This window comes from Molossus molossus, unplaced genomic scaffold, assembly GCF_014108415.1.
Source record: "Molossus molossus isolate mMolMol1 unplaced genomic scaffold, mMolMol1.p scaffold_m16_p_15, whole genome shotgun sequence".
Taxonomy (NCBI): Eukaryota; Metazoa; Chordata; class Mammalia; order Chiroptera; family Molossidae; genus Molossus; species Molossus molossus.
The window spans coordinates 15,773,200-15,799,069 of NW_023425350.1; the positions used below are offsets into that span (position 1 = coordinate 15,773,200).

General features: G+C 40.3%; 2 protein-coding genes across 4 annotated transcripts in view; one reads left to right on the plus strand and one right to left on the minus strand.

Annotated features, from left to right (window-relative positions):
* The window catches only part of HADHA (hydroxyacyl-CoA dehydrogenase trifunctional multienzyme complex subunit alpha), a 42,132-nt gene extending 34,077 nt beyond the window's left edge, over nt 1-8,055 (minus strand). The window contains exons 1-3 of the mRNA XM_036263006.1: nt 7,916-8,055; nt 1,445-1,486; nt 1,281-1,351 (exon numbers count right to left, since the gene is read on the minus strand). Of these exons, the coding sequence (XP_036118899.1) occupies nt 1,281-1,351; nt 1,445-1,486; nt 7,916-7,985 (183 nt within the window). The 5' untranslated portion in view covers nt 7,986-8,055. The remainder of the gene's footprint in view (nt 1-1,280; nt 1,352-1,444; nt 1,487-7,915) is intronic.
* A 259-nt stretch (nt 8,056-8,314) lies between these two features.
* Nucleotides 8,315-25,870, plus strand: part of HADHB (hydroxyacyl-CoA dehydrogenase trifunctional multienzyme complex subunit beta) — a 37,368-nt gene continuing 19,812 nt past the window's right edge. Inside the window, exons 1-4 of one of the 3 annotated variants that reach the window (XM_036263073.1) lie at nt 8,315-8,389; nt 16,318-16,392; nt 16,488-16,532; nt 20,389-20,488. In XM_036263073.1, coding sequence (XP_036118966.1) covers nt 16,326-16,392; nt 16,488-16,532; nt 20,389-20,488 — 212 coding nt within the window. In that variant the 5' untranslated portion in view covers nt 8,315-8,389; nt 16,318-16,325. Of the gene's footprint in view, nt 8,390-8,936; nt 8,962-16,317; nt 16,393-16,487; nt 16,533-18,210; nt 18,252-20,388; nt 20,489-25,870 lie in introns of those variants that run through there. The other 2 variants (XM_036263072.1, XM_036263074.1) reach the window with 2 other exon arrangements.

Consider the following 25,870-nt stretch of genomic DNA (forward strand, 5'->3'; position numbering starts at 1 on the left):
AGTGAGAGCGAGAGAGAAAGAGAGAGAGAAACATCGATGCGAGAGAGACACACTGATTGGTTGTCTCCCGCATGATCCCAATGGGGCCCAGGGATAGAACCTGCAACCCAGGTATGTGCCCTTGACTGGGAATTGACCCTTTGGTCTGCCAGCTGATGCTCTAACCACTGAGAAAACCAGTCAGGGCAACCATATGTTATTTTTTGTGTTCAGGAAAAATGTTCAACTTAGAAAATTCTGAAAAAATAGCTTAAGTTTGAATCATTGGTCAGTGGGTGCCAAGATTTATTCTAGAGAGGGGAACTATTTCTTGTTTTTCTTAATTTGTGATAGTTGTTAATTGCTTCCATCTAGGTCCTCCTATTTCATTTAGGCCTCTGGTAACAAGATTTCTGAAATATAAAACCTTCACAACAATTTTAGATGATGGGAAAGGCATGATGAGCTCCTGCAATAAAGCTCTTCTTGGCAAAAGACGGGATTAATGAATGCTACCTGCTTTGTTTAAGTTGCCAAAAACAAAGCTCCACTTTGTACAGAACTTGACCTCCAATATGTGAAAACCATCAAGTCATTCATGTCCCTCAGGAAGCTTAACAACCACATTTAACCCAGATAACTTATGGATAATAACTAATGTCAGGCAGGTAATGAAGAAACCAGATCTAATAACCTCATAGTTAAAATGGGTAATTTGATTCTTATAAACAAAGCTTATACTTAAGTTCTTATCTAGTAAGTTATCATTCTACACTGTGACAGAAGGCTAGTTTTATTCATCCCTGACACCTAAGGTCGACTAGAAGGAATTCTTTTTTTTTTAAATCCTGGCTGGAGGACTTTTTTTTGGCATTTATTTTTAGATAGAGTGGGAGGGAGAGAGGAAGGAAGAGAGAGAAAGAGAGAGAGAAAAACATCCATGTGAGAGAGACACACCGACTGGCTGCCATCCATATGACCCCAACCGGGGCCAGGGACAAACTGCAACCGAGGTACGTGCCCTTAGCAGGAACCAAATCCGGGCCTTTCTAGTCTGTGGACCGATGCTCTAACTGCTGAGCCAAACCAGCCAGGGTTAGCAAGAATTCTTAAAGAAGGATCTCTGTTTCAGAAATCTCCATTCCTTGGGCAACTTGTCAAACTAACTAACTTAACTATCAAAACGGTAAATTCATATGATAAGATTACTGCCAGACTGGTGGACTTATTTCTTTCCCATTCAGGACAGGATTCATGAATGTAGTTAGTAAAAATAAACTGCAGCAAGTTAAAGTAGGTACCTTTGAATTGGGTGAGTTAATTCGAATAACTGCCACATCCCCTTTGATTCCATAGTTAATATGGGTTCTGGCTAAAAAGAGAAGGAAAATTTATTTGTAAACATTTTTATTGCTAAATAAATCTAAAAAGCAATGTAAACATGTTAACAAGGAATTAAACTTACATCGCAAAGCAGTGGACCCTGTAAAGTTGCGGCAAATATAACCTACAAGAAAAAAGGGATTTAAAAATTAATTATTTTACAAAACAGTATTTCTGTAGTACCTGTTACCTATAACAAAGCTGGAATTTATAACAACAAAAAAGCAAAATTAGAACAATGTGTTCTAAGCCATTATTGTGACCACTACCGTATCTTTTTTTCAGTTTCAATTATGAGGTCATATAATCTGGATACTAAATGTGGTAGGTGGAAGAATGGCTCCTCAAAGATGTTCACATCCCTAGAAACTGTGACTATGTTAGGTTACATGGCAAAAGGGAATTAAGGTTGCTAATTAGCTGACCTTAACATAGGATGACTATTCTGGGTTATCCAATGTAATCACAAAAGAGAGGCAAAGAGAACCAGAGACATGGCAGCATGAAAAGAACTTGGTCCCATTTTGCTGGCTTTGAAGAAGTTGAGAATGTAGGCAGCTTCTAGGAAAGGCAAAGAAACAGATTCTCCCTTACAGCATCCAGAATGAACACAGCCTTGCCAACACTTTTGATTTCAGCCCAGTGAGACTCATTTCTGACATCCATAACTGTAAGAGAATAAATGAGTGTCTGTATTGTTTTAGACACTAAGTTTGTGGAAGTTTGTTATGGCACCAGTAGGAAATATATACACTAAGAGATAAGTTATCTACAAAGCAATCCGTAATGTCAATTCCAAATATATCTCAACCATGTTCCTCAGCCACATCCTCTTATGTTTTTATGATAAGATGGAGTTTCCAATATTGTTTTTTTTTTTTAAAAAAAAAGGAATATACTTGTGAAGTATTTAGAGGGAAGACCACTGGTGACTTGGATTTACTTTGATGGACAGAGGGATAGGTAAATATATGATAAAATAAATAAAATAAAACAGTAATAAAATCTAGGTAGTGAGGGGAAAAAAGTAAAGTCAAGGGACACTAGAAACTATTATAAATAAAAGAGTTCACATCACACGTTATTTTAAGCGTTTCTGATGGAAAAAGTCTATCGTGTACTCCACCAAGAATACTCCTACTCTGGGGATAATAAAGACCAGCTACTCTCCCTTCTCCTTCCCAACCACTTTACTGTTGAGGCTCTCCAGCATAATGATGATGAGATGATCTTTTGAGCAAAAGCCATCACACAAGAAGTCCCAACAGAGGGTCTTTCAACCAGGACTCTGGATAGAAGTAAGGAATACTGGAGAATTCTAGGCAAAAATTCCAAGCTTATTCTGGGCATTACCCTACCTCCTTTCTAGCATTAAAGCAGTGGTTCTCAACCTTCCTAATGCCGCATCCCTTTAATACAGCTCCTCATGTTGTATGTGGGTGTACCCACCTGGAGACGCATAGAGGAGCTGTGTCTCGGTTCCTAAGACCACTGGAAATATGTGTTTTCCGATGGTCTTAGGCGACCCCTGTGAAAGGGTCGTTCAACCCAAAGTCGCAACTCACAGGTTGAGAACCACTGCATTAAAGGCTCACTTCTGCCCTGCTCTCATCCAAACACCTTGCTCTCGTAGGTGGTAACCAAGCTGTTCTGAAGGCTAGCACAGGGTCAACATCCCTTAATTACAACTTCCAATCCTTTTAAAAAACACCCTGCTCCTTCTTCCCTTGTCTTTCATACTTATGGTCCACCTCAACCTCTTACTCCTTACTCCTTCATACCCACATCTTCCAAATCCTGTCCAATAATCTTAGAAAAAAGTCTTCTCTTTCTTTGGGTCTAAAAATAAAGTACTTTCTACATGATTTAGAAACAACCTTTAGCACCATACCCAGTTTCCAAGTTAGAATGGTCTATATTTGGCCAGGAGGCAGGGACCCTTTTGGAGTGGAGATTTATGACACATAAGCAAACTGTTACATGTTAAGATTATTCAACATATCCAGCTGGACTGATTCCCTTGGCAGTATTGAAAAGTAATTCCAGAGCTATATTGGGTATTAGAATCAGCCTGGGAGGCTCAAATATACTCACAAATTCCTGGGTGACAGACAACCTAGAATCACAAAATTAGAATTTAAGGGGACTGAGCCTCAGCATCTGTATTTTTTTTTTTAAAAGGTAACTGAAGTAGACAGCAAACATATGGACACATGGGAACCCCTCTCTGCTAAAATTTTTATCTTTAAAAAAAAAAATCCTCATCCTATATTTTTCTATTTATCTTCAAATAGAGTGAGAGAGAGAGAGAGAGAGAGAGAGAGACAACCTATGTGAGAGAGACACATCCATTGGTTGCCTCCTGCACGACCTGACCAGGGCTGGGAAATGAACTGCAAATGAGGTACGTGCCCTTGACTGGAATCAAACCCGAGACTCTGGTCTGCCGGCCAATGCTCTAACTGCTGAGTCAAACTGACCAGGGCTAACATTTTTATCTTTATTATCTATTGTTTTGTTCTCTAATCACTGCATCTGTAGCAGGTGTTTCCCCAGCTAAACTGTAATGCCTTCCAAAATCACCTCACAATCATTCTTCATTCAACAACAAAAACTTTATTGTGGCCCTGGATGATTTTGCTCAGTGGTTAGAGCGTTGGCCTGCGATCCAGAGAGACCTGGGTTCGGTTCCCGCTAAGGGCATGTACCTCAGTTGCAGCTTGTCCCCGGCCCTGGTTGGGTCGTGCGGGAGGCAGCCACTCGTGTCCCTTTCATGTTGATGTTTCTCTCTCTCTTCCTTTCTCTCCCTCCCACTCTGTCTGAACAAAAAATGGAAAAATGTCCTCGGGTGAGGATAAAAAAAAAAATTTATTGTGGTCTGCCAAGTGCCACACAAGCTAGGCACTTGGAGTAAACAAAGAGAAAAACATCTGTCTTTGTGGAGCTTACATTCCATGGCAGCAGGTGAAAAGGTATCTGGGAAGGAATTGTTCCTACTCAGTAGAGATAGATTTGAGGTGAAAATAAGCCTGGCATAAAAATGAGTTTGCCTATAAAGTAGAAATTCCAGTGGGAGGGGAGCCAAGGAATAGGTAATTCCACTTAGAACTGGGTAAAGTGGATTAGAGTGGGGAATGGGCTGATTGGGAATGAAGAGTGGGAGGGATGGGGTGGAAAGACAGACAGACCAAAAAAAAAAAAAAAAAGGAAAGAAACAAATATGTAAATAAGTAGGTTAAAAGATAAATTCCTAAACAGAAAACAAAATAGAGCAGGTGAGGGAACTTGGGCACGGGCTGCAATTTTAAAGACCAAATATTTGTGAAAACAGGTTGGTGCTCATTAGCTTATAGATTCAACCATTTTAAACTTTTATCTACTAACCTACCTTTGCTACATGCACTCCTGTAAGCACACACACAAAACTTCCTCTAGCCCTGGCCAGTTTGGCTCAGCGGTTAGAGCGTCGGCCTGCGGTCCGGAGAGACCCGGGTTCGGTTCCCACTAAGGGCACGTACTTCATTTGCAGTTTGTCCCCGGCCCTGGTTGGTCGTGCGGGTGGCAGCCACTCGATGTGTCCCTTCACGTCGATGTTTCTCTCTCTCTCTCCCTTCCTCTCTCTCCCTCCCACTCTATCTGTACAAAAAAATGGAAAAATATCCTCGGGTGAGGATAAAAAAAACAAAACAAACAAACAAAAAAAACCCTCCTCTAGCCTGGCTGGTGTGGGTCAGTGAATTGAGCGTCATTCCATGGACTGAGAGTTCCTGGTTCGAATCCCAGACAGGGGGCGTGCAGGAGGCAGCTGATTGATAGTTTTCTCTCACATCGATGTTTCTCTCTCTCTCTCCCTTCCTTTTCTCTAAAAAGGTCAATAAAAACATATTAAAAAACAAAAACTCCTCTAAATCATCTAAGACAAAAAACAAAGAGAAAAATCAGTACATGTAAAAATGTATGGAAAAGAATTCCAAACCAGTCAACTAAATCAGATTTGCTTTTGGAATCTAGCCTTATCTACTATCCAAACAGCAGAGCTGATGTGAGAGCTTGAGAGCAGCTGGGTGACCTTTAGCCTATATCTTGCATGCCAGCAAAAGAGAGAGAAACCTTTGTCCCACTTTTTTTTTTTTTTTTTTTTTTGGTGGTAAGTGCCCCTAGGGGGAACCGAACCTGAACTCTCTGGTCCCCAGGCCCACGCTCAACCCACTCAACCGCCGAGCCAAATTGGCCAGGGCTGTTCCATTTTTTAAGCATTTTAATAATATAGCTCAAGAAGATACCTACATGACCTAAGACTACAGCAGTGGAGAAAGTTAGATTATGCTGACACAAATTTCAAATATGAAAATGTTACATTGGTTGTAACAATCAACAGTTTTTCTCAATATTCAAAGGGATAAGATGAAAAAAGGGAAAGAATTAAGAAAGTGAGAGTCAAATTTAACTATACACCATCTTCTAGAGTATTTGCCTCTAATCCATGTCCTGTGAAATTATTTTACCACTTCCATAATTAGGCATTTAGATGTAGGGTAGGTGTGGAAATTAAACAAGATACTTTGGTGAAGATGTGATTTTCTTTCTTTTTTTTTTATCCTCACTTGAGGACATTTTTCCATTTTTTGTTCAGATAGAGTGGGAGGGAGAGAGAGGAAGAGAGAGAGAGAAACACCAACGTGAAAGGTACACATTGAGTGGCTGCCTCCAGCATGACCCAACCAGGGCAAGGGACAAACTGCAACCGAGATACGTGCTATTAGCAGAAACCGAACCCAGATTTCTCTGGACTGCAGGCCGATGCTCTGCTCTAACGGCTGAGCCAAACCAGCCAGGGCTAAGCTTGTAACTTTTAATTACACATGTAAAATGTAAAAGTTACTCTAAAACATTCTCAGATACATAGAATTACAGTTTCTTAGGGCAGGAGTTAGTAATAGCTAACATTTACTGAGCACTTGTTCCATAAAAAACTGTTTTACATCTAGAATAACTCCTTTAAAGCTCACAAACAGATTATTCTCCATTTCACAAATGAGAACACGGACAGAAATTGATTGCCCAAGGTCATCAGCGTGTAAAAGGCAAAGCCAGACTGAAATCCAGACTCCTCTGTTTTGCTCTTTCTCACTTCAAAGTAAATGCACAGTCTCAGTCATTCATTTTACAGTTGAAGAAAATAAAAACCCAGTTAGATTAATGTATTTATCCAGTCACACAGTTAGTGACTAGAAACCACATGATCTGATTATCAGCTCAGTGTTACATGTGCTGCTAATTCATAAGTACCTTCAAACCAATACAAGTGCAAGTTCAAAAATATACGTTTAATTTTTCTAAAGTGTTAAACCATAAATGTGGAAAAAGGGAAACAAAACTGTCAGGTAACATGACCAAATACTAACAGTAGCGATGTGAATAGTCAGAGAATAGGTGATTCTTTTTCCTTAATTCCTTTTCCCAATCTCTACATTTCAATTTTGTTGTATGATGAGTAGCATGTGTGCACACAAACACACACACAGACACACACAACCAGTCCTGTGAAGACTAAAAACAGTGGTTAAAATAAGAAAACAGAAAAAGATTCAATCATTCAAAATTAATCCCTTAATGGCAGACTCTAGCTAACTGTCTAAAATCAGCATACTACCCGTGTGATGTGGGAGGAGGAAGGCAAGTTACAAATTAAATTTCTAATTAAGTAATCGCTATTGAATAGAACATAAAATTTTTAAAAAGTCACATTTCACCTTACAGATTTGAAATGAAAGGAAAATGCTTGAATTTCTACAATCACCCACTTTCACCCTTTCACTGCCAGTCTGAAGAGAAAAAGATAATGTAGCTAATGAAAGCTAACTGGGTATCATCAGAAACAAGATTAGAAATAGTTCTTAAAATTATCTAACGTTTTATTCCATGAAATACACGTGTTGGCGTATTTTTAAAAAATTTTTCTAGCAGAGTTGCAGAAGCTCCCCTTGAAATTCAACACACTGGGATCGTTGGAACTGCAACAGCTGAGCTCCCTGTTAAAACGGGATTTAAAAGGTTTTGAGGGAAAGGAGCAGGCACTGGCAATCATTTGCAAGGCTGGTTAATTCCATCCAAGCTTTTAAGATAGCTCTTGGTACGGGCAAGTTGCCGTGGAGACATAAAGATGTGACAGCCTGGAGTGTCCCAGTCCTGGGACTCCCGATCTAGTAGCGACAGGTTCAAGACCGTCGTTAAAGAAAATAAGAGGTGCGAGAGCCCAAAGGTGCGACGGGGAGACCTGCAGAAAGTGCCAGACCGGTGGACAGGACTCAGAAACGTTAGAGGTTACGAAGCCTGAAATCGATGCAGGACTCGGAGTCGTGAAAGAGGAAGTGACAGTCCTTTTCCAAGGACACAAGAGACCGGGTCGCCGGGCAGCATCACCCACACCCCTCCCCCCCGCCCCCAATCCAGAGCTGGGGCCCGGGCGGGTACAGGGAAGGGGCAGCGAGTGGAGGACGTGGGTCCGAAGCATTATGGCGGGGGCTCCAGGGCACCCTCAGCCAGGCCTCACCTGGGCAGCGGAGCGTCCTGGAGGCAGTCGTGAAGCGTCTGAGGCTGCCAATTGCCCGGGAGGCCACCATCTTGAGCAGAAGAGGACGAAGTGGAAAGAGCTTCAAGTGCAGGAGGCCAGACAAGACTTTTCTCCCCGCCGCCCAGCCTCGAGGAGGCGCCCGACGTATTGCCTGACTAAAACCCCGAGGCTAAGTTGCCGCCCACCTCTTAACCCTGCCCTTCGCTCCCGGCTAATGGGGCGAAAAGGACTCTTTCTCTGCTGGAAGGAAGGAGGCCCATGAAGGATAGGTCACAGTGCCGGGTTTTCTAGTCAGGCGGCTGGCGGGCAGTCGCGAGACCAGCTAAGCCCGCGAAACTGTCGGCGGACGTGAGGGGTCCTTTCCAGGCAGGACCCGCCCCTCTGTCCCTTCGAGCTCTGTCATTTGGGCCCGAACCTTGCCAACAGCGGGGATCTTGGCGGATGCGAACGCAGGTGAGACAGAGGGTGCTTTCGGCTTTTCGCCTGGCCTTTTCGGCTCTCCGAGATTCACACTTTCCCACCTGCTGTGCCAGTACCTGCAGCTGCCTCCCCTCTCTGTGGGAGTGGAGTTCAGCTAGCCGAAGGAAGCCCTTTGGACGAGGGCTCAAGTGCCAAAGCAATTAGTGCAGTAACTTGTACTGCTGTTTGTATCTCCCAGCAGCGGTGTCACCTGTGTCTTTTATCACCGCGTAGGAACGAACTGTTCGGGGTGTGTGTGTGTATGTGTGTGTGTCGGCCGGCCGGGCTGTGTTGCAGGCTTGTTGTTTCACTTGGTGTGCCCGTAGCCAGGTGGGCGGCTTCAGAAATTCAGAACGGGCCCACGGGTTTACCCGGATTCCTGCTACCAAGGGTGGGATTCGGTCCTTAGACCTTTTGGGACTCAAGTGTGGAAGAAGACGTTCCTCCATCCTGTTCGGAGATCCAGTGCTTCAGAGGATTTTCTAACCCAGAAGGGACCTGGCTATTTATCTGGTCATTCATCCCCTTCACTTTATCGGTGAGGAAACCGAAGCTCATGAATCGCAGTGAGTGATTTTACTTACGGTCGCTAGTGGTAGAAAGAGGACTAGAGCCAGTGTCTACTAACTTCGAGTAAAGAGCTCTTCATTGCATAGTAGCTGTTTTGTGTTCTGGGAAGATGGCCTTGAGTCCTCAAATTAGCCAATTAATTCTCAAAGCAAGTAACATTGAGGGCCTTCTAGGCACTTTCATGGCATCTCATTTAAGCCTAACAATCCCCAAATCATTGTTATTTGCATTTTCTAGATGAAATGTAGGAGGCTCAGAGCGTTTATGTAAATTTCCTGGTAGGTGTCAGAGCCTGGATTCGGACATAAATCTGAGTCTTCACAGCTCACCACATTGAGAGTTCCACAAAGGAGGAAGCAAAAAGGGGCAGAGGAAAACGGCAGGGAAGTTGACACTGAAATGATGTGGGAAGGAAGAGAGAGAGGTTTCTGTTTAAAGTTCAGGTGAAATAGTGAGCCTTCCATAACTCTGAGCACTTGCAGCAGAAACTGGATGACCAGTGATCATTTAATTCCAGATGGATTCTTGATGACCTCCAAAGGCCCTCCAACTCATAAGATTTTTGTAGAATTTACTATTTAGATCAGGGGTGTTAAGCTTTTTCTGTAAAGGGCCAGATGGTAAATATTTTAGGCTTTGCAAACCCACATTGATCTCTTGTTATATATGTTTTGTTTTGCTCTACAACTCTAAAAATGTAACAACTAATATTAGCTAGAGTTCCATGGGTTGTAGTTTAGCTCCTGACTTCCCCCCCCTGTGTTTGCAACAAAGTAGTAAGGCAGAAATGTTATGTTTCTCACTATGGTATACTCAGAGGGAAACTACACCACCCACTGATATTATTAACAAACATATGTATGCCCCTTACTATGTATCAGGTACTATTTTAAGTGTTTTATATATGTTCATTTAGTTATTCCTCACAACCCTATGATGTAAGTACTGAGTTATCTACTTTTTTTTTTTTTTGGAGTTATTTTTTTTGGAGTTATCTACATCTTACAGATTCATTTTACAGATGAATTGTCTATATTTTAATTCTGAAACAGAGGAAAGTAACCTGCTTAAGGTCATACAACTAGGCTGGAGCCAGGGTTTGGATTTAGAGTCTGGCTCAGAGCCTATGCTCTTAAGCATTCATTACATTGTGTCTTTTTTATTTTTAAAAAATCCTCACCTGAGGATATTTTTCCATTTATCTTTAGATTGAGTGAGAAGGAGGGAGAGAAAGAGGGAGAGAGAGAAACACACCTATCGGCTGTTTCTCGGATGACCACAACCGGGGCTGGGGGTGAACCACAACTGATTTATGTGCCCTTGACCGGAATCAAACTCGAGACTCATTGGTCTGTGGGCTGACTGAGCCAAACCTGCCAGAGCACATTGTGTCTTTTATTTATTTTTTAATGTTTTATTGATTGTAGAGAGAGAAGAAGGGAGAAGAAGAGAGAAACATTGATGTAAGAGAGAAACATCTATCGGATGCCTCTTGCATACCCTCTGCTGGGGATGCAGTAAGACCATGCACTAGGCCCAAGGCCAGCATGGGCCTTGACCCAGAATTGAACTGGCGACCTTTTGGTGCATGGGATGACACTCAACCAATTGAGCCACATGGGCCAGGGACATTGTGTCTTTTATTTATTTAATTATTTATTTATTTAATCCTCACCCAAGGACATTTTTCCATTTTTTTGTTCAGACAGAGTGGAAGGGAAAAGGAGGAAGAGAGAGAGAAACATCGACATGAAAGGGACGCATCGGCCCTGGCCGGTTTGGCTCAGTGGTTGAGCGTCGGCCTGCGGTCCTGAGAGACCCGGGTTCGGTTCCCGCTAAGGGCGCGTTCCTTGGTTGCAGTTTGTCCACGGCCCTGGTCAGTTGTGCGGGTGGCAGCCACTCGATGTGTCCCTTTCACGTCGATATTTCTCTCTTTCTCTCTCTCTGTTCCTCTCTCTCCCTCCCACTCTACCTGAACAAAAAATGGAAAAGTGTCCTCGGGTGAGGATAAAAAAAAAAAAAAAAGAAAGGGACGCATTGAGTGGCTGCCACCCGCACAACCCAATCAGGGCCGGGGACAAACTGCAACCGAGGTACATGCCCTTAGCGGGAACTGAACCCTGGTCTCTCAGGACTGCAGGCTGATGCTCTAACCGCTGAGCAAAACCGGCCAGGGAGGGACATTGTGTCTTAATGATATAAACATGAGCTGTTGGAGCCAATTCATAGTGTTTGCCTAGCCTCGTCTTTCTTTCCCTTGTTCCCAGGTCTCATCAACTTCATGCATCTTTCAATAGTTCCACATTCAGTAGAGCCTACCTTACTGTAGAGTTTCCATGCTCCTCAAGTCCTTGGTCAAAATGTCTGTTTTCTAAAGATTAAAGCAAATGATAGTAAGGGTCAACCCTCCCAGGGTAGGTTGTTTAGTCCCTCTTTCTTTTAAAATCTTTCTGTATTGCCCGGCCGGTGTGGCTCAAGGTTGAGCACCGACCTGTGCACCAAGAGGTTGCCAGTTCAATGTCCAGTCATGGCACATGCCCAGGTTGTGGGTCTGATCCCCCGTGGGGGGCATGCGGCCAAAAGATGTTCTCTTTCATCCATGTTTCTATCTCTCTCTCTCTCTCCTTTCCTCTGTCTCTAAAATCAATAAAGAAAATTCAAAAAAATTTTAAGTGCTCATTATAAAAAAATGTAAAAAGACAGAAGAATATAAAATGTTTATCCCATCCATGTATAGACTCTTAGCTTTATGGACATTCTTTTCTCTCTCTTTGTGTCATATCAAGTCTTATTATACATTCTATTTTGCAGCTTGTTTTTTTTTATTTAATATATATTGTGGGTATCTTTCCATGTCAGTATATACATGTATATAATTATGTTTCATTTTTCTTTCCCAACTGCACAGTATTTCATGTTATGTTTATACTATAATTTTCTAAATTTTATTTTTCAATTACAGTTTACATTAAATATTTTTTTGCATTAGTTTCAGTTTTCCACAGATATAAACAATGCTACAATGAACATCTGAAGTATTTATATAGGCTAGAGATCCATGTATGCTACACATACATCTAGAATATTTTTATAGGTTAAAGACCATAAGAGGAATTATTGGGCTCAGAAATTCACAATTCAAATTTTGATAGATAACTAAAAATTTCCTTCCAAAATGGCCTTAGCAATTTTCACTTCTATCAACTGTATATAGAAGTTCCTAAGTAGACATACCCTTACTAGAATTGTATATTAACCATATTTAGAGTTTTTGCCAATCTGATAAGCCCCAAATAATGCCTTGTTGTTTTTTAAAATATTTCTTCTTTATTGATTTTAGAGAGAGAGGAAGGGAAAGGGGGAGAGAGAGAGAAACATCAATGAGAGAGAACGTCGATTGGCCGTCTCCTGCATGTCCTCTACTGGGGATTTGGCACACAACCTGGGCATATGCCATGACTGGAAATTGAACTGGCGACCTCTTGATGCATGGGTTGACGTTCAGCTACTGAGCCACACTGGCCGGGCCATGCATGGTTGTTGAACATCTGAACCAGTGATCTTGACAAAGAGAATGAAATTATTCTGATTGGTTTAAACCCTGGAGTTGGGGTGGGTTAAATCCCATGTAAACCACTTGTGGCAACTATATAATGGGGTGAAATAGATACTGGGGTGAAAACCACAGATTCCATTATCAGGTGTTTCTCTTTCTCCTTTAATTTGTAAAAGTTCTTTATGGAATATGGGTATTAACCCTTTGTGTGTGTGTGTGTGTGTGTGTGTGTGTGTGTATTTTAATCCTCACCAGAGGATATTTCCCATTGAATTTTAGATAGAGTGTGAGAGGGAAAGGGGGGGAGAGAGAGAAAGAGAGAGAAAGAGAGAGAGAAAGAAACATTGATGTGAGAGAGACACATTGATTGGTTGCCTCCCTCACTACCCCAAACAGGGCCAGGGATTGAACCTGTAACTGTGAGGTATATGCCCTTAACTGGGAATCAAACCGAAAACTCTTTGGTCTTCAGGCAGATGTTCTAACAACTGAGCCAAACCAGCCACAGCCACCCTTTGTGTGTGTTTTACATGTTACAAATATTTTCTCTGAATCTGTTGTTCTCCTTTTAACTTTTAGTATCTTTTGCTGTGTAGATATTGTAAATGTGTAGCTAATCAGTTCCATTAGTTATTCTTCTCCGAGATGGCCTCTGGGTTTTATGCTATATTTTGGAGCCTTTCTCCATCTAAGATTATAAAGAATATGCTCTGATATCTTCTTCGAGTACTTTTATAGTTTAAAATAGATAGATAGATAGATAGATAGATAGATAGATAGATCCATCTGGAATTTATTTGTACTTGTGATGTGAGTTATGGACCTAATTTTTTTCCAAATCTGTTGAATAATTCATCTTTCTCCCACTTATTTGAAATATTATCCCTGTTATACACTAAATTCGCATACACATGAGTAAACTTCTGAACTTCCTACATCCTATTCTGTTGACTAGTTTCATTTATTCTGTGCCAGAATTGCACTGCTGAATTTTACTGGTGTTTTATAGAGAGTTTTGATATCTATTAGAGCAAAGTCCCCATTTTTTTTTTTTTATCTTCACCCGAGAACATTTTTCCATTTTTTTGTTCAGATAGAGTGGGAGGGAAAGAGAGGAAGAGAGAGAGAGAAACATCGACGTGAAAGGGACACATTGAGTGGTTGTCACCCACATGACCCGACCAGGGCCGGGGACAAACTGCAACCGAGGTACGTGCCCTTAGTGGGAACCGAACCCGGGTCTCTCTGGACCACAGGCCAACGCTCTAACCACTGAGCCAAACTGGCCAGGGCAAAGTCCCCATTTTTTAATCAACATTTTCTTGACTATTTTCATGAATTTTATTTCATGATGAACTTTACTTAAGGAAAAGTGTATACCAGACTCATGTGGCATCATATGTAGCTCCTGGAAACAGTGGTGCCCATCTCATGGGCCAATTTGTGTTTCTCTGGCAGAGTTTCTTGACTTACCCCTAGGCCGGTGAGCCTAGAGCTTGAATTTCTTCCTCTCTTTCTAATCCACATATTTGGAAAAATGTGGTTGTCCCCCCCTTCTTTGAAGCCATAGTACATCCACTTTTTAGTCTATAAAGACCCAAGAGAAGTTAAACAAGGCTTTTATGTTGTCTATTGTATTGTGTATAAATTGCCGCAAAATTTAGCAGTTTAAAACAACAATTTATTATCTTATACAGTTTCTGGGGGAGGGAGGTACTTAACTGTGTTGTTCTAACTTAGAGTTTCTCATGAGGTTGTAGTCAGAATGTTGGCCAGGGCTGTCATCATCTGAAAGCTTAGTGCTAGCGGATCCGCGTCCAAGCTCACTCACATGGCTGTTGGCAGGAGGCAGCAGTTCCTCACCACGCAGGCCTCTTCATAGGGCTGGCTCAAGGAGATATGCCAGCTGGAGTCCCCCAGAGTGAATGATCTAAGAGAGAGACCAAGACCGAAGCTGCAGTATTTCTTACAGCCTAATCTCAGAAGTGGCATATCATCACTTCTGACATATTCTTTCATTTACACAGACCAACTGTGGTACAGTGTGGGAGGTGACTGGACAAGGGTTGAACTCTAAAACGTGGAGATTATTTTATTGAGGGCTGTCTTAGAGGCTGGCTGCCACAGCCTTCAGAGGCAAGTCTTGCCTATTCTTTTTTTTTTTTATCCTCACCTGAGGACATTTTTCCATTTTTTGTTCAGATAGAGAGAGGGGAGGGAGGGAGGGGGGAGAGGGAGAGAGAGAGAGAGAAAGAGAGAGAAACATCGATGTGAAAGGGACACAGAGAGTGGTTGCCACCTGCACGACCCAACCAGGGCCGGGAACAAACTGCAACATGTGCCCTTAGCGGGAACTGAATTTGGGTCTCTACGGACCGCAGGCCGACATTCCAACCTCTGAGCCAAACCGGCCAGGGCTTGCCTATTTATTCTTATTTATTTATTTATTTATTTATTTATTTTTAGGTTAAACATATCTGTTCTCCTAGTTACTCAGTTTCCTTCCTTTCAGCCATCCTTTATTGTAACATTTTATTTCTACTTCCAGGGATATTTTATACACATACAAAGAAATGTATACATTATTTTTCCTCTTTTTAACATGAATGATAACAGCTGTTCACAGTTTTGCACCTTGTTTTTTCACTTGATACAGGTTAGAAATGACTCCCATATTGGTACATAATCATTTTATTTTTACAGCTGGATAATGTTTCATTGGGTGATTGCAGCATGGTTTAGTTAGTTAATTGCCTATTAGTTGATTGTTTTAATCTTTTACTATTATAAATATTGATGACATAGGTCATGTCATATGCGTGTAAGTAACATCTGTAAAGTAAATTCATGGAAGTAGAATTGCTGGATTAAAAGTTAGGTACGATTGTAGTTTTGACAGTTAAGATCCAAATTGCCCTCCATATAGTTTGCGCCAAATTGCACAGTATATGAGAGTGCCTGTTTGCGTATTCTCGTACCACACAATGTATAGCAAACATTCGAGTCTTCGTCCATTTGACAGTGTTTGTCAAATATGGTATCTCTCTGTGGTTTTAATTTGCATTTCTCTTATGAATGAGATTGGACATATTTTCAAGCATCTAAGAGCCATTTGTATTTCCATTACTGTGAACAGTCTATTTAATATCCTTTGCCCATTTTTTTCTTACTGATTATAGGAATTCATTTTTAGGAATTTAGGAAGTGGTCAATATATTTTAAATATTTTTTTAGTACATGAGGTTTTTTATATTTTATATTTTTTATTTTGAGACAATATCAAGCTTATATAAAAGTAGCAAGTGCGTTGCATGAACTTTTCTTACAGCAGTTGAGAGTAAATTGTTGATATTGTAGGTCACTACTCATGAATACGTTAGTGTGTATTCCCTTGAAATACAAACATTCCACAAGGTATTCTATATAATCACAATACAGACTTCAAAATCAGGAAATTAACATTGGTGGCTTCTACCTCCTACTAGCTGTGGATCTTTGTGCAGGTTGCTCAGTCCCTGTATGCCTCAGTTTTCTCTCACAGAGGGGTAATAATCATGTCTACTTCACCTGTTTATGAAGATTAAATGAGTTAAGGCTTAGAATAGTGATTTGCACACTATGAAAGCTGTATCAATATAATTATAATAATATTATTAGAGGAAGGAGAGTTGGTAACAGATTAAATTTTACAGTATTTTATAGTAGCCATGGATGAGGTTATCAGAGATCATAGACTACAGTGTAAGCTATACATTATTCAAATAACCAGGATATATTTTTGTTCTTTTTTTTTCAGATTGCAAAATGACTTCCATCTTGACTTACACTTTTAAAAACCTTCCCAGTACATCAAACTGGGCCCTCAGATTTTGTAAGTTTAACTTGTTCTTTCTTCTTTAACATTAGATTTGGATTTATAAGTATCTTACACAGACATTAAATTGTAAACACTATTTTGTCTTCCAGCTATAAGACCTCTGAGCTGTTCCTCCCAGCTACGAGCTGCCCCAGGTACAGTAATTTATAAAATAAACATTTCTGATTTAAATGTTAGATTCTAGATTGTGAATTCTAAATGAAAACCAAAACTAATTTGCTAGATTTCTCCCTTTTATGAGCAACATGAATATCACTAATGCCTTTAAGTTAAAATAATATAAAGCCTATTAATAATGATATTACATGGTATAGGGTTGAACTCAAGGATGTTGAGAGGAGGCTGCTTTCTGGGATTTGGAGCCTGATGGAGTCATGGAGGTTCTGTGAACCTTGCTGATCAGTTTATTCACCCACTGGCTGTCAGTCCCGGAGATAATTAGCTAACACTCCTGAGACTCTTGTAGAGGAAAAAGGTAACATTTTAAATCTGCAGTTAGTGATAGGCTTTTCTACTGATGGATATCTCTTGTCCCATATACCAGAGGACCCATTCCTAAAATAGGGGTAACTGGGAAACTAGTTAATAAAGAAGGTTGTTTGGTCAATATGAAAAAGTAAGGAAATTTATTGATTTTACGTGGTCATTTGCACCCTTGGTAAACATAATGAATTAGACTTCTTCACTGTTGCATACACGTTTTTGCAGAACCTGCTGTAGTCATGTATCTTCAGTGACCAATGCTGAAAACATCTTCACAAATTCATACCATTATTCTCCTTGCCAGATTCTGTATCAACCTATGACTTCTGATTTTTTTTTTTTTTATCCTCACCCAAGGACATTTTTCCATCTTTTGTTCAGATAGAGTGGGAGGGAGAGAGAGGAAGAGAGAGAGAGAGAGAGAGAAACATTGACGTGAAAGGGACACATCGAGTGGCTGCCACCTGCATGACCAACCAGGGCCAGGGACAAACTGCAACCGAGGTATGTGCCCTTAGCAGGAACTGAACCCGGATCTCTCTGGACCGCAGGCTGACGCTCTAACCGCTGAGCCAAACTGGCCATGGCTGATTTTGGTTTTATTATGGTATTTTTACTTGGATGATAACTTAGTTTTTTTTGTTTGTTTTTTATCCTCCCCCGAGGACATTTTTTCATTTTTTATTCAGATAGAGCGGGAAGGAGAGAGAGGAAGAGAGAGAAACATCGATGTGAAAGGGACACATCGAGTGGCCACCACCCATACGACCCAACCAGGGCCGGGGACAAACTGCAACCGAGGTACATGCCCTTAGCAAGAACCGAACCTGGGTCTCTGTGGACCGCAGGCTGATGCTCTAACCGCTGAGCCAAACTGGCCAGGGCATTGGACGATAACTTAGTGGAAAAAGTACCTTACCAGAATTCAGAAGACCTCTATTCTGTTTCAGTTCTACCTCTTTCTGGGCAGTGTGGCCCTGAACTGGTCACTTTACTTCCTTGAGATTTAGTTTCTATGGCTAAAAAACCCCCAATAATTCTTGTTTTGTTAACCTGACCATGTTTCATTATTTTAGCAGATGTCTAACATTCCCCAGCATGTTTTTAAGTTAGTGACTGCTTGTTCAAAATATGAACATCAAAACAATCTACATGGAATCAAACTAATGATTCATTTGGTTTGAATCCAGTTACTGAAGTCCATCATCAGCTTTTGGACAGACTGGTAAACTAAGCCACAGTTATGGAGCAGCAAAATCCCTGCTTCTTCCTTATGGCATCCTTTCAGCTTCAACTAATTGGCATTTCTCTCTATGCTTCTTAATTTAGATTCCTAAGAGAAAGAATCTGACTGGCACAGCTTATCTCTTGTAGGTAGATGACCTGGGTTACTGCTTGACTACTCTGTGGATTGACTTTTGGTGGTCCATTACCCATCCTGAATCTAATAAACTTTGGCTATGGACTTAGGGACATGGTGTGTATGGCTGACCCTGACAGAGACTATAAGCAGGGCAGTGACCTATAGAGGGGGCTGTGAGTGACCAGACACTTCAAAATAAGTCTCTGCTTTTCTTCTGTATTCTAAACTGCAAATATCTTATGGCTATCCCATCTACACCTCACTTTTCTTCAGAGCTTTAGTTTTGTGTCTCTATCTACCTGTCAGATGGCCATAACCACTGGGATGTGTCTCCGTCACCTTAAAGGTAGCATGTTTAAACATAAAATCACCTTTCTTCCAAAACCAGTTCTTACTCTTTGTAGAGTAGCTAGGTTTTCTCAGTCTCTAATATTTCTTTACAACCCTGTTCTCCTTTTTCCCTATATCTGATTGGTCATCAAGATACCTTCCTTTATAAAATCTCTTGTATTGACCCCCTCCTTTTCATTCACTTTGATACTGCTTTTATCCTGGCCTTTAGCACCCTGCACTTGAGTTTCCCACAGTCTCCTCACTCATCTCCCTGTTGCCTTTGTCTCCCTTACCAGCATGTCTCCATTAGAACTGTCAGGAGAATCTTTTTTTTTTCAAAACCTCACCCGAGGATATTTTCCCATTTTTATCTTCAGATGAAGGAGAGAAAGAGAGGGGGAGAGAGAAGGAGGGAGGTGGGGGTGGGGGGGAGAGATGGAGACTGTTTGCCTCCCACATGGCCTTAACCAGGGCCAGGGACCGAACTGCAACCGAGGTGTATGCCCTTGACCAGAATCAAATTTGCAACTCTTTGGTCCACCGGTCTAACTGCTGAGCCAAACTGGCCAGGGCTGGTGGGAGAATCTTTATACCCCATTTTATCACGGCTCTTAGGTTTGACTACTATTTCCTCAACTTAGTTGTGGATATTTATCATAAATAGTTTTCTGTGACATTAGTGGATGTGTTAAGGTGATTGTTAAAATTTTATTCTCAGTAATTTATATTTTTCTCTATCTCTGATAATGAAGGAGTGATGCTAGCAGGTGAATTTAAATATAACAACAACAAAAGAATGAGATTTATTTTATTAAAAATTTTTTTTTCTTTATTGATCTTTAGAGTGAGAGGAACGGAGAGGGGGAGAGAGAGAGACATCGATGAGAGAGAACATCAATTGGCTGCCTTTAGCATGCCCCCTGACTGGAGATTTGGCCCATAACCTGGGCATGCGCCCTGACTGGGAATCAAACCGGTAACCTCTTGGTGCATGGGTCGACTCATCCACTGAGCCACACCAGCCAGGCAGAATGAGATAGATTTAGATTAACACAGAAAGCTCTTCATGCTATTGTTAAGTTAGAAAAATATACATAATACACAAGGATGTACATATATGTGCATTAAAAGGAAAAATGTTTGAAAGTATATATACCAAGTTAACAGTATTTACCTCTGGGAAGGAAATAATTTGGTGGAGGAGGGCATAAAGAATTTTTACTCTCCATATTTAAGTATCATTTACTTTTCTTCTTTTTTTTTTACCACCAGCATATATTCATGTTTTATTTTTCAATTAAAAAATTAGAGGAAAGTTACTGTTTTGATGTTAGAAAATAATTAGACAAATTGAATCAAACAGAATCAGGAAGCATTTAGGTTTTTGCAGAGTGATAATAGTCATCTACCAAATGGCTTTTATTTCTACATAGAAAAGCAAGAATATTAAGCTATGTAAAGAGAAACATCACCAGGTATTTTGAATTCTAATATTAAGGACAGACTTATGTGTCATATTGATTACCATCAGTGTGATAGATTGTCAAACACTTGATAAAAAGAAACAAGTTTATTAATGGCATAAATACCCTCATCATTAGGTATAATCTGTATATTTGCCTTAAAAATTACTTGGAAACTTAAAACTGTTAGTCAGTTTCTTAGCCTTTACACACACACACCCACACACCCACACATGTATATAGAAGTGGTTTGGTGAATGGCATTAAATGATGTAATTCTTCTTAGAATATCTATCTTTATAGACTTCATAGATGTTAACTAATAGTTCTTTGAATTTTGTTTTAAAGCTGCCCAGACTAAATCGAAGAAAACGTTGGCAAAACCCAATGTGAGAAATGTCGTGGTAGTGGATGGTGTTCGCATTCCATTTTTGCTGTCAGGCACTTCGTAAGTATGAAATGACTGTGTCCCTCCTCCCCCAGCTTTATTGAGGTATTATTGACACATAAAAAGTGTATCAATTTAGTTTGTGATTTTTTTTTCTTTTATCCTCACCCAAGGACATTTTTCCATTTTTTGTTCAGGTAGAGTGGGAGGGAGAGAGAGGAACAGAGAAAGAGAGAGAGAAATATTGACGTGAAAGGGACATGAGTGGCTGCCACCCGCACGACCAACCAGGGCCGGGGACAAACTGCAACCGAGGTACGCACCCTTAGTGGGAACCGAACCCGGGTCTCTCAGGACCTCAGGCCGATGCCCTAACCACTGAGCCAAACTGGCCAGGGCTAGATTGTGATTTTTTTTTTATTTTTTATTTTTTATCCTCACTCGAGGACATTTTTCCATTTTTTGTTCAGGTAGAGTGGGAGGGAGAGAGAGGAACATCGATGTGAAAGGAACACATCGAGTGGTTGCCACCCGCACAACCAACCAGGGCCGGGGACAAACTGCAACCAAGGTACGCGCCCTTAGCGGGTACCGAACCCGGGTCTCTTAGGACCGCAGGCCGAGGCTCTAACCGCTGAGCCAAACCGGCCAGGGCTAGATTGTGATTTTTAAAAAAGGTATACTATGTGGTAATTTAATATACATTGTGAAATGATTACCACAATCAAGTTAATTAACACATCCATCACCCCACATAGTTTATTCCTTAAAAGTGGTCTTTGTAAATGTAATCCAGTTGGTAATATTGTTGTTAGTGGACTACTTAATCTATCGATAACCTTTTCAGAAATTAATACAGAATAATTCAAGCCAATGGTAAAATACTATGGCAGATTTGTTTTTCATCCTTTCTTATGAATAAGCTTATTGTATTGTTAGAGTAAACTGGTCCTATTTTGAAAACCTAGCGTGGATGCAGATAGCTTGTTTCCAGCAGAGAGATCCTTTCCTGTCTGGAGATAAGTACATTGTTTCTGTGCCTCTTCAGAAATTTGAATACTGAGGATGTGGGCCCATAGACATTCTGACGGGCCCTTAATCTGCTGCTTTGGCTTCTTGTAAATGATCAGAATAGGAGTTTATGGGTTGGTCCAAACCCTAGCATAGAACCAGAATGGCTCTAGACCAGCCCGAAAATTCCCCAGAACGAAACTGTTGTTCTCCTTAGACTTTTCTGTGCCCAAATGAAGCCCAGTCTGTCCAAAAGCTGACAGTGGACTTTGGTAACTAGGTTTAAACAAAATGAAACTTGAGTTCTATTATGTTTAGATTGTTTTGATGTTCATATTTTGAATAAACAGTCACTAACTTAAAAACACGCTGGGGGATGTTAGGCATCAGCTAAGAATAATGAGACCTACCTTTGTGAACTAATATGGAAAGATCTTTAACATATATTAAATATAAAAAGCAAGATGCTGAGCAGTGAGTATAATACCACTATTTGTGGAAGATACACGCCCATGTATGTTTGTGTGTTTGTGTATACACAAACAGTAAGCATTTATTTTTAACCCAATGATTTAGTATCTAGAGGGTACTTTTTTTTATTCTTACCTGAGGATATGTTTACTGATTTGATAAAGAGAGAGGAAGAGGGAGGAGAGAGAGAGAGAGAGAAACATTGATATGAGAGATACATTGGTTGCCTGCTTTATGTGCCCTGACCAGGGATCAAACCCGCAACCTAGGTATGTGCTGACCGACTGACCATTGAACCTGTTACCTTTTGGTGTACAGGATGATGCTGCATCCGCCTGGCCAGGGTCCTAAAGAGTACTTTTTTTAATAGAAGTAATGCTACAAGAAAATGTGGGGAAGTTTCATTCACTGTCTTTTCTCAATATAGTAACCCATTTAATAGTGTTTCTAGAATCTCCTATAGTGACACAGTAGCAGTAAGAGTAAGAATCTGAAGTTTTAGCAGCAGGATAGTGAGGAGATGGGATTCTCCTTGTACTCAGCAGCAAAAAGAAAGTTCTAGCCCTGGCTGATGTGGCTCAGTTGATTGGAGCGTCGTCCCATGCACCAGAAAGTTGCAGGTTTGATTCCTGGTCAGGGCATATAACTAGGTTTCGGGTTCAATCCTTGGTCAGGGCACACATGAGAAGCAACCAGTTGATGTATCTCTCTCACATCGATGTTTCTATTTCTCTCTCTCTCTCGCCCCTCTTTTCCTCTTCTAAAATCAATTAAAAAAATAACTTTATAAAAAAAAAAGGAAAGTTCTGTCAAGAGAAAAAAGTTCTTGGCTAGGAAGAGCTGTTTATGTACTATGTAGATGTTTATTCCAACTGTTTTACTAACTTAAAAAATACAAACACACTCAGCTAAAATATTTATTTAAACATTTTTTGGTAATTAGTATTTGCATAAAGTTTGATTGCAGTATTCAGCATATTATTGTAGGCTTTGTTTCTTTTTTCTTAAATTTATTTTTATTTTTATCCTCACCCAAGGATGTTTTTCCATTAATTTTCAGATAGAGTGGGAGGGAGGGAGGTAGAGAGAGAAGCATCCATGTGAGAGAGAGACATTGGCTGGTTGCCTTCCGCACAACCCGACCAGGACCGGTAACAAACCGCAACCGAGATACGTGCCCTTGCCTGGAATTGAACCTGAGACTCTTTGGTCTGCGGGCCAACACTTTAACCGGTGAGCCATACTGGCCAGGTCTAGGCTTTATTTCTTTAATTGTTTATTGTTATAGTTTAATTCAGGACCCTGACTGGGAAAAAAGGGAAAGTTCATGAGCAATTTAGTGGTAGAGAGAATAGAAAAACTTTGTGTAATGTAAGAAATGATAGTTAATAGGGAAAGAAGAATAAAAATTTGTAAGGCAATGCTCATGTAAACAACAGAAGAGACGAAAAATAATATCGAGGGGAAAATTGATACCGAAGACAAATAGTTTAGTCATATTATTGATGTTATAATTGAGGTGACAAAAAGTCTTCTATAATAGATCATTTTCTAGGTGGAAAAAGATCTTTTTTGTTCCGTTTGAAGAAACTTTGCTTTCAACTTGAGTGATATTTGTAAGATCAGGTTCTTCTATGAGGTGGAGGGCACGCCTAAGAACTCCAGCAGGGGGAGTTTGTCGATCATACTGGAAGAGAGGGCTATAGGAGCATGAGAATATAGTAAAATGATAAATAATTTATGGTTTAACAGTTGATGTAACTTTTCCTCAAATTATTCTGTTCTAAATTTGAGAGAACTGGAAACAATTGGAAAACTATTGATGATTCTTTTATGGTACACAGTGAAAATAAAAGTAACATTTTTAGATTTTTAAGTTTTAATTTTCAGGAACTTAAAGAATGAATCTTCTAATTCAATCCTTTATTCGTTTAAAAATAAAGGTGATTGCCCTGGCCGGTTTGGATCAGCAGTTAGAGTGTCGGCCTGTGGTCCAGAGAGACCCGGGTTCGGTTCCCGCTAAGGGCACGTACCTTGGTGCACGTACCTTGGTTGCATTTTGTCCCCGGCCCTGGTTGGGTCGTGCGGGTGACAACCACTTGATGTGTCCCTTTCACATAGATGTTTCTCTCTCTGTTCCTCCCACTCTATCTGAACAAAAAATGAAAAAATGTCCTTGGGTGAGGATAAAAAAAATAAAGTAAAAATAAAGGTGATTGCCCGGCCTGTGTGGCTCAGTGGTTGAGCGTCGACCCATGCACCAAGAGGTCGCTGGTTCGTTTCCCAGTCAGGGCACAAGCCCAGGTTGTGGGCCAAATCCCGTCAAGGGTCATGCTGGAGGCGACCAATTGATGATCTTTCTCATCGATGTTTCTGTCTCTCTCTCCCTCTCCATTCCTCTCTAAAAATCAATAAAGAAAAAAAAATTTTTTAAAGGTGATTTTATTTTTGATGTTTAAATAAACAAAAAAACAGAGTTCACACCCAGATCTTGGTTTTCAATAAAAGGAGCCAGGGCTCCCTAGAAAAGGGACTAGGTCTGGGCCAGAGAAAATACAAAATGAGCCTGGAGCACAATCTTGTTTTTCCAGAATGGAAAGAAGTGCTTTAAAAAAAGAAAAAAAGCTTCCAATGACCAAAGCTGAAACAACTTGATCAACAAAATAATGATAGTATCGCATCATAACCCAAAGAATAAAATAAATATCCATGAGTCCAATCTGATATAAATAAATGATTGAACAAGTAAATAAATGGGAAGAAAGGACAAATCTTCCTTACAGAAGGATTTCAATTAATAAATATAGAAGGATCCTGGCTGATTTGGCTCACCGATTAGAGCATTGGCCTACAGACCAAAGAGTCTTGGGTTTGATTCTGGTCAAGGGCCGAACCTTGGTTGTGGTTCAGTCGGGGTCATGCAGGAGGCAACCAATCTATGTGTCTCTCTCACATTAATGTTTCTCTCTCTCTCCCTCCCACTCTATCTGGAAAAAAAAAAAATCAATGGAAAAATATCCTCAGGTGAGAATAAAACACACACACACACGGAATGAGAATAAGAAATCCCCTTTAGAACACCACAGTAATAATTGTTGTAAGCAAGATCTATGAATGAATGCTAAAATTAGTGAGTGGGAAATGTTAAGAAAAAACAGGATAGTAACATAGTCTCTACCTCTCTTCCCTAAAGAATTTATTAATTACTGTGATGATTTTAACATATATTCACAAATTCTTTGTTAATTCTTCCACTAGGAAATGAAGCTTAATTCTTCTCCCCTTAAGTGAGGGCCAGACTAGTGACTCACTTCTAAAGAATTGAGTAAAGAAAGGGAAACGTAATAGAGAAAACTGGCAAAGACCATTTAGCCAAGTGATCAAGTCATCATCCCCATTAATAAGTCATATTGATAGCATATACACCTTGATGTGAAGCAATGGGAAGAGCACATTACCTCTGTCATATTCTTTTCCCAAATCATAATCATAATGTTCAAGTGTCAGGGTCATGAAAGACAAGGAAAGATTGAGAAACTGTCACAGATTGGAGACTAAGGAGGCATGACAACAAAATGCATGGATTAGATTCTGGAACAAAACAGTAAAAGGGTGTTAGTAGAAAAACTGATGAGATCCAGATAAAGTTAGTAGCTTAGTGAATGTATTATGCCAATCTTAATTACTTAGTTTTGACAAGTGCTTCATGGTTATATCGGATATTAGCATTAGAGGAAAGGGAGTAAAGGGTATATAGGAACTCTGCTCTATCAATTTCTTTTGTAATCTCAAATTACTTAAAATTTTTTCTTAAAATGTCCTAATATACCCTTCATGTCCCTTTAGGCACGACAAAATAAATAAATAAATAGAATAAAATATTTTTAAAAAGGAGAACTCAAGAAATTTAAAGAATATTTAACAGCCTGGCCGGTGTGGCTCAGTGGTTGAGCATCGACC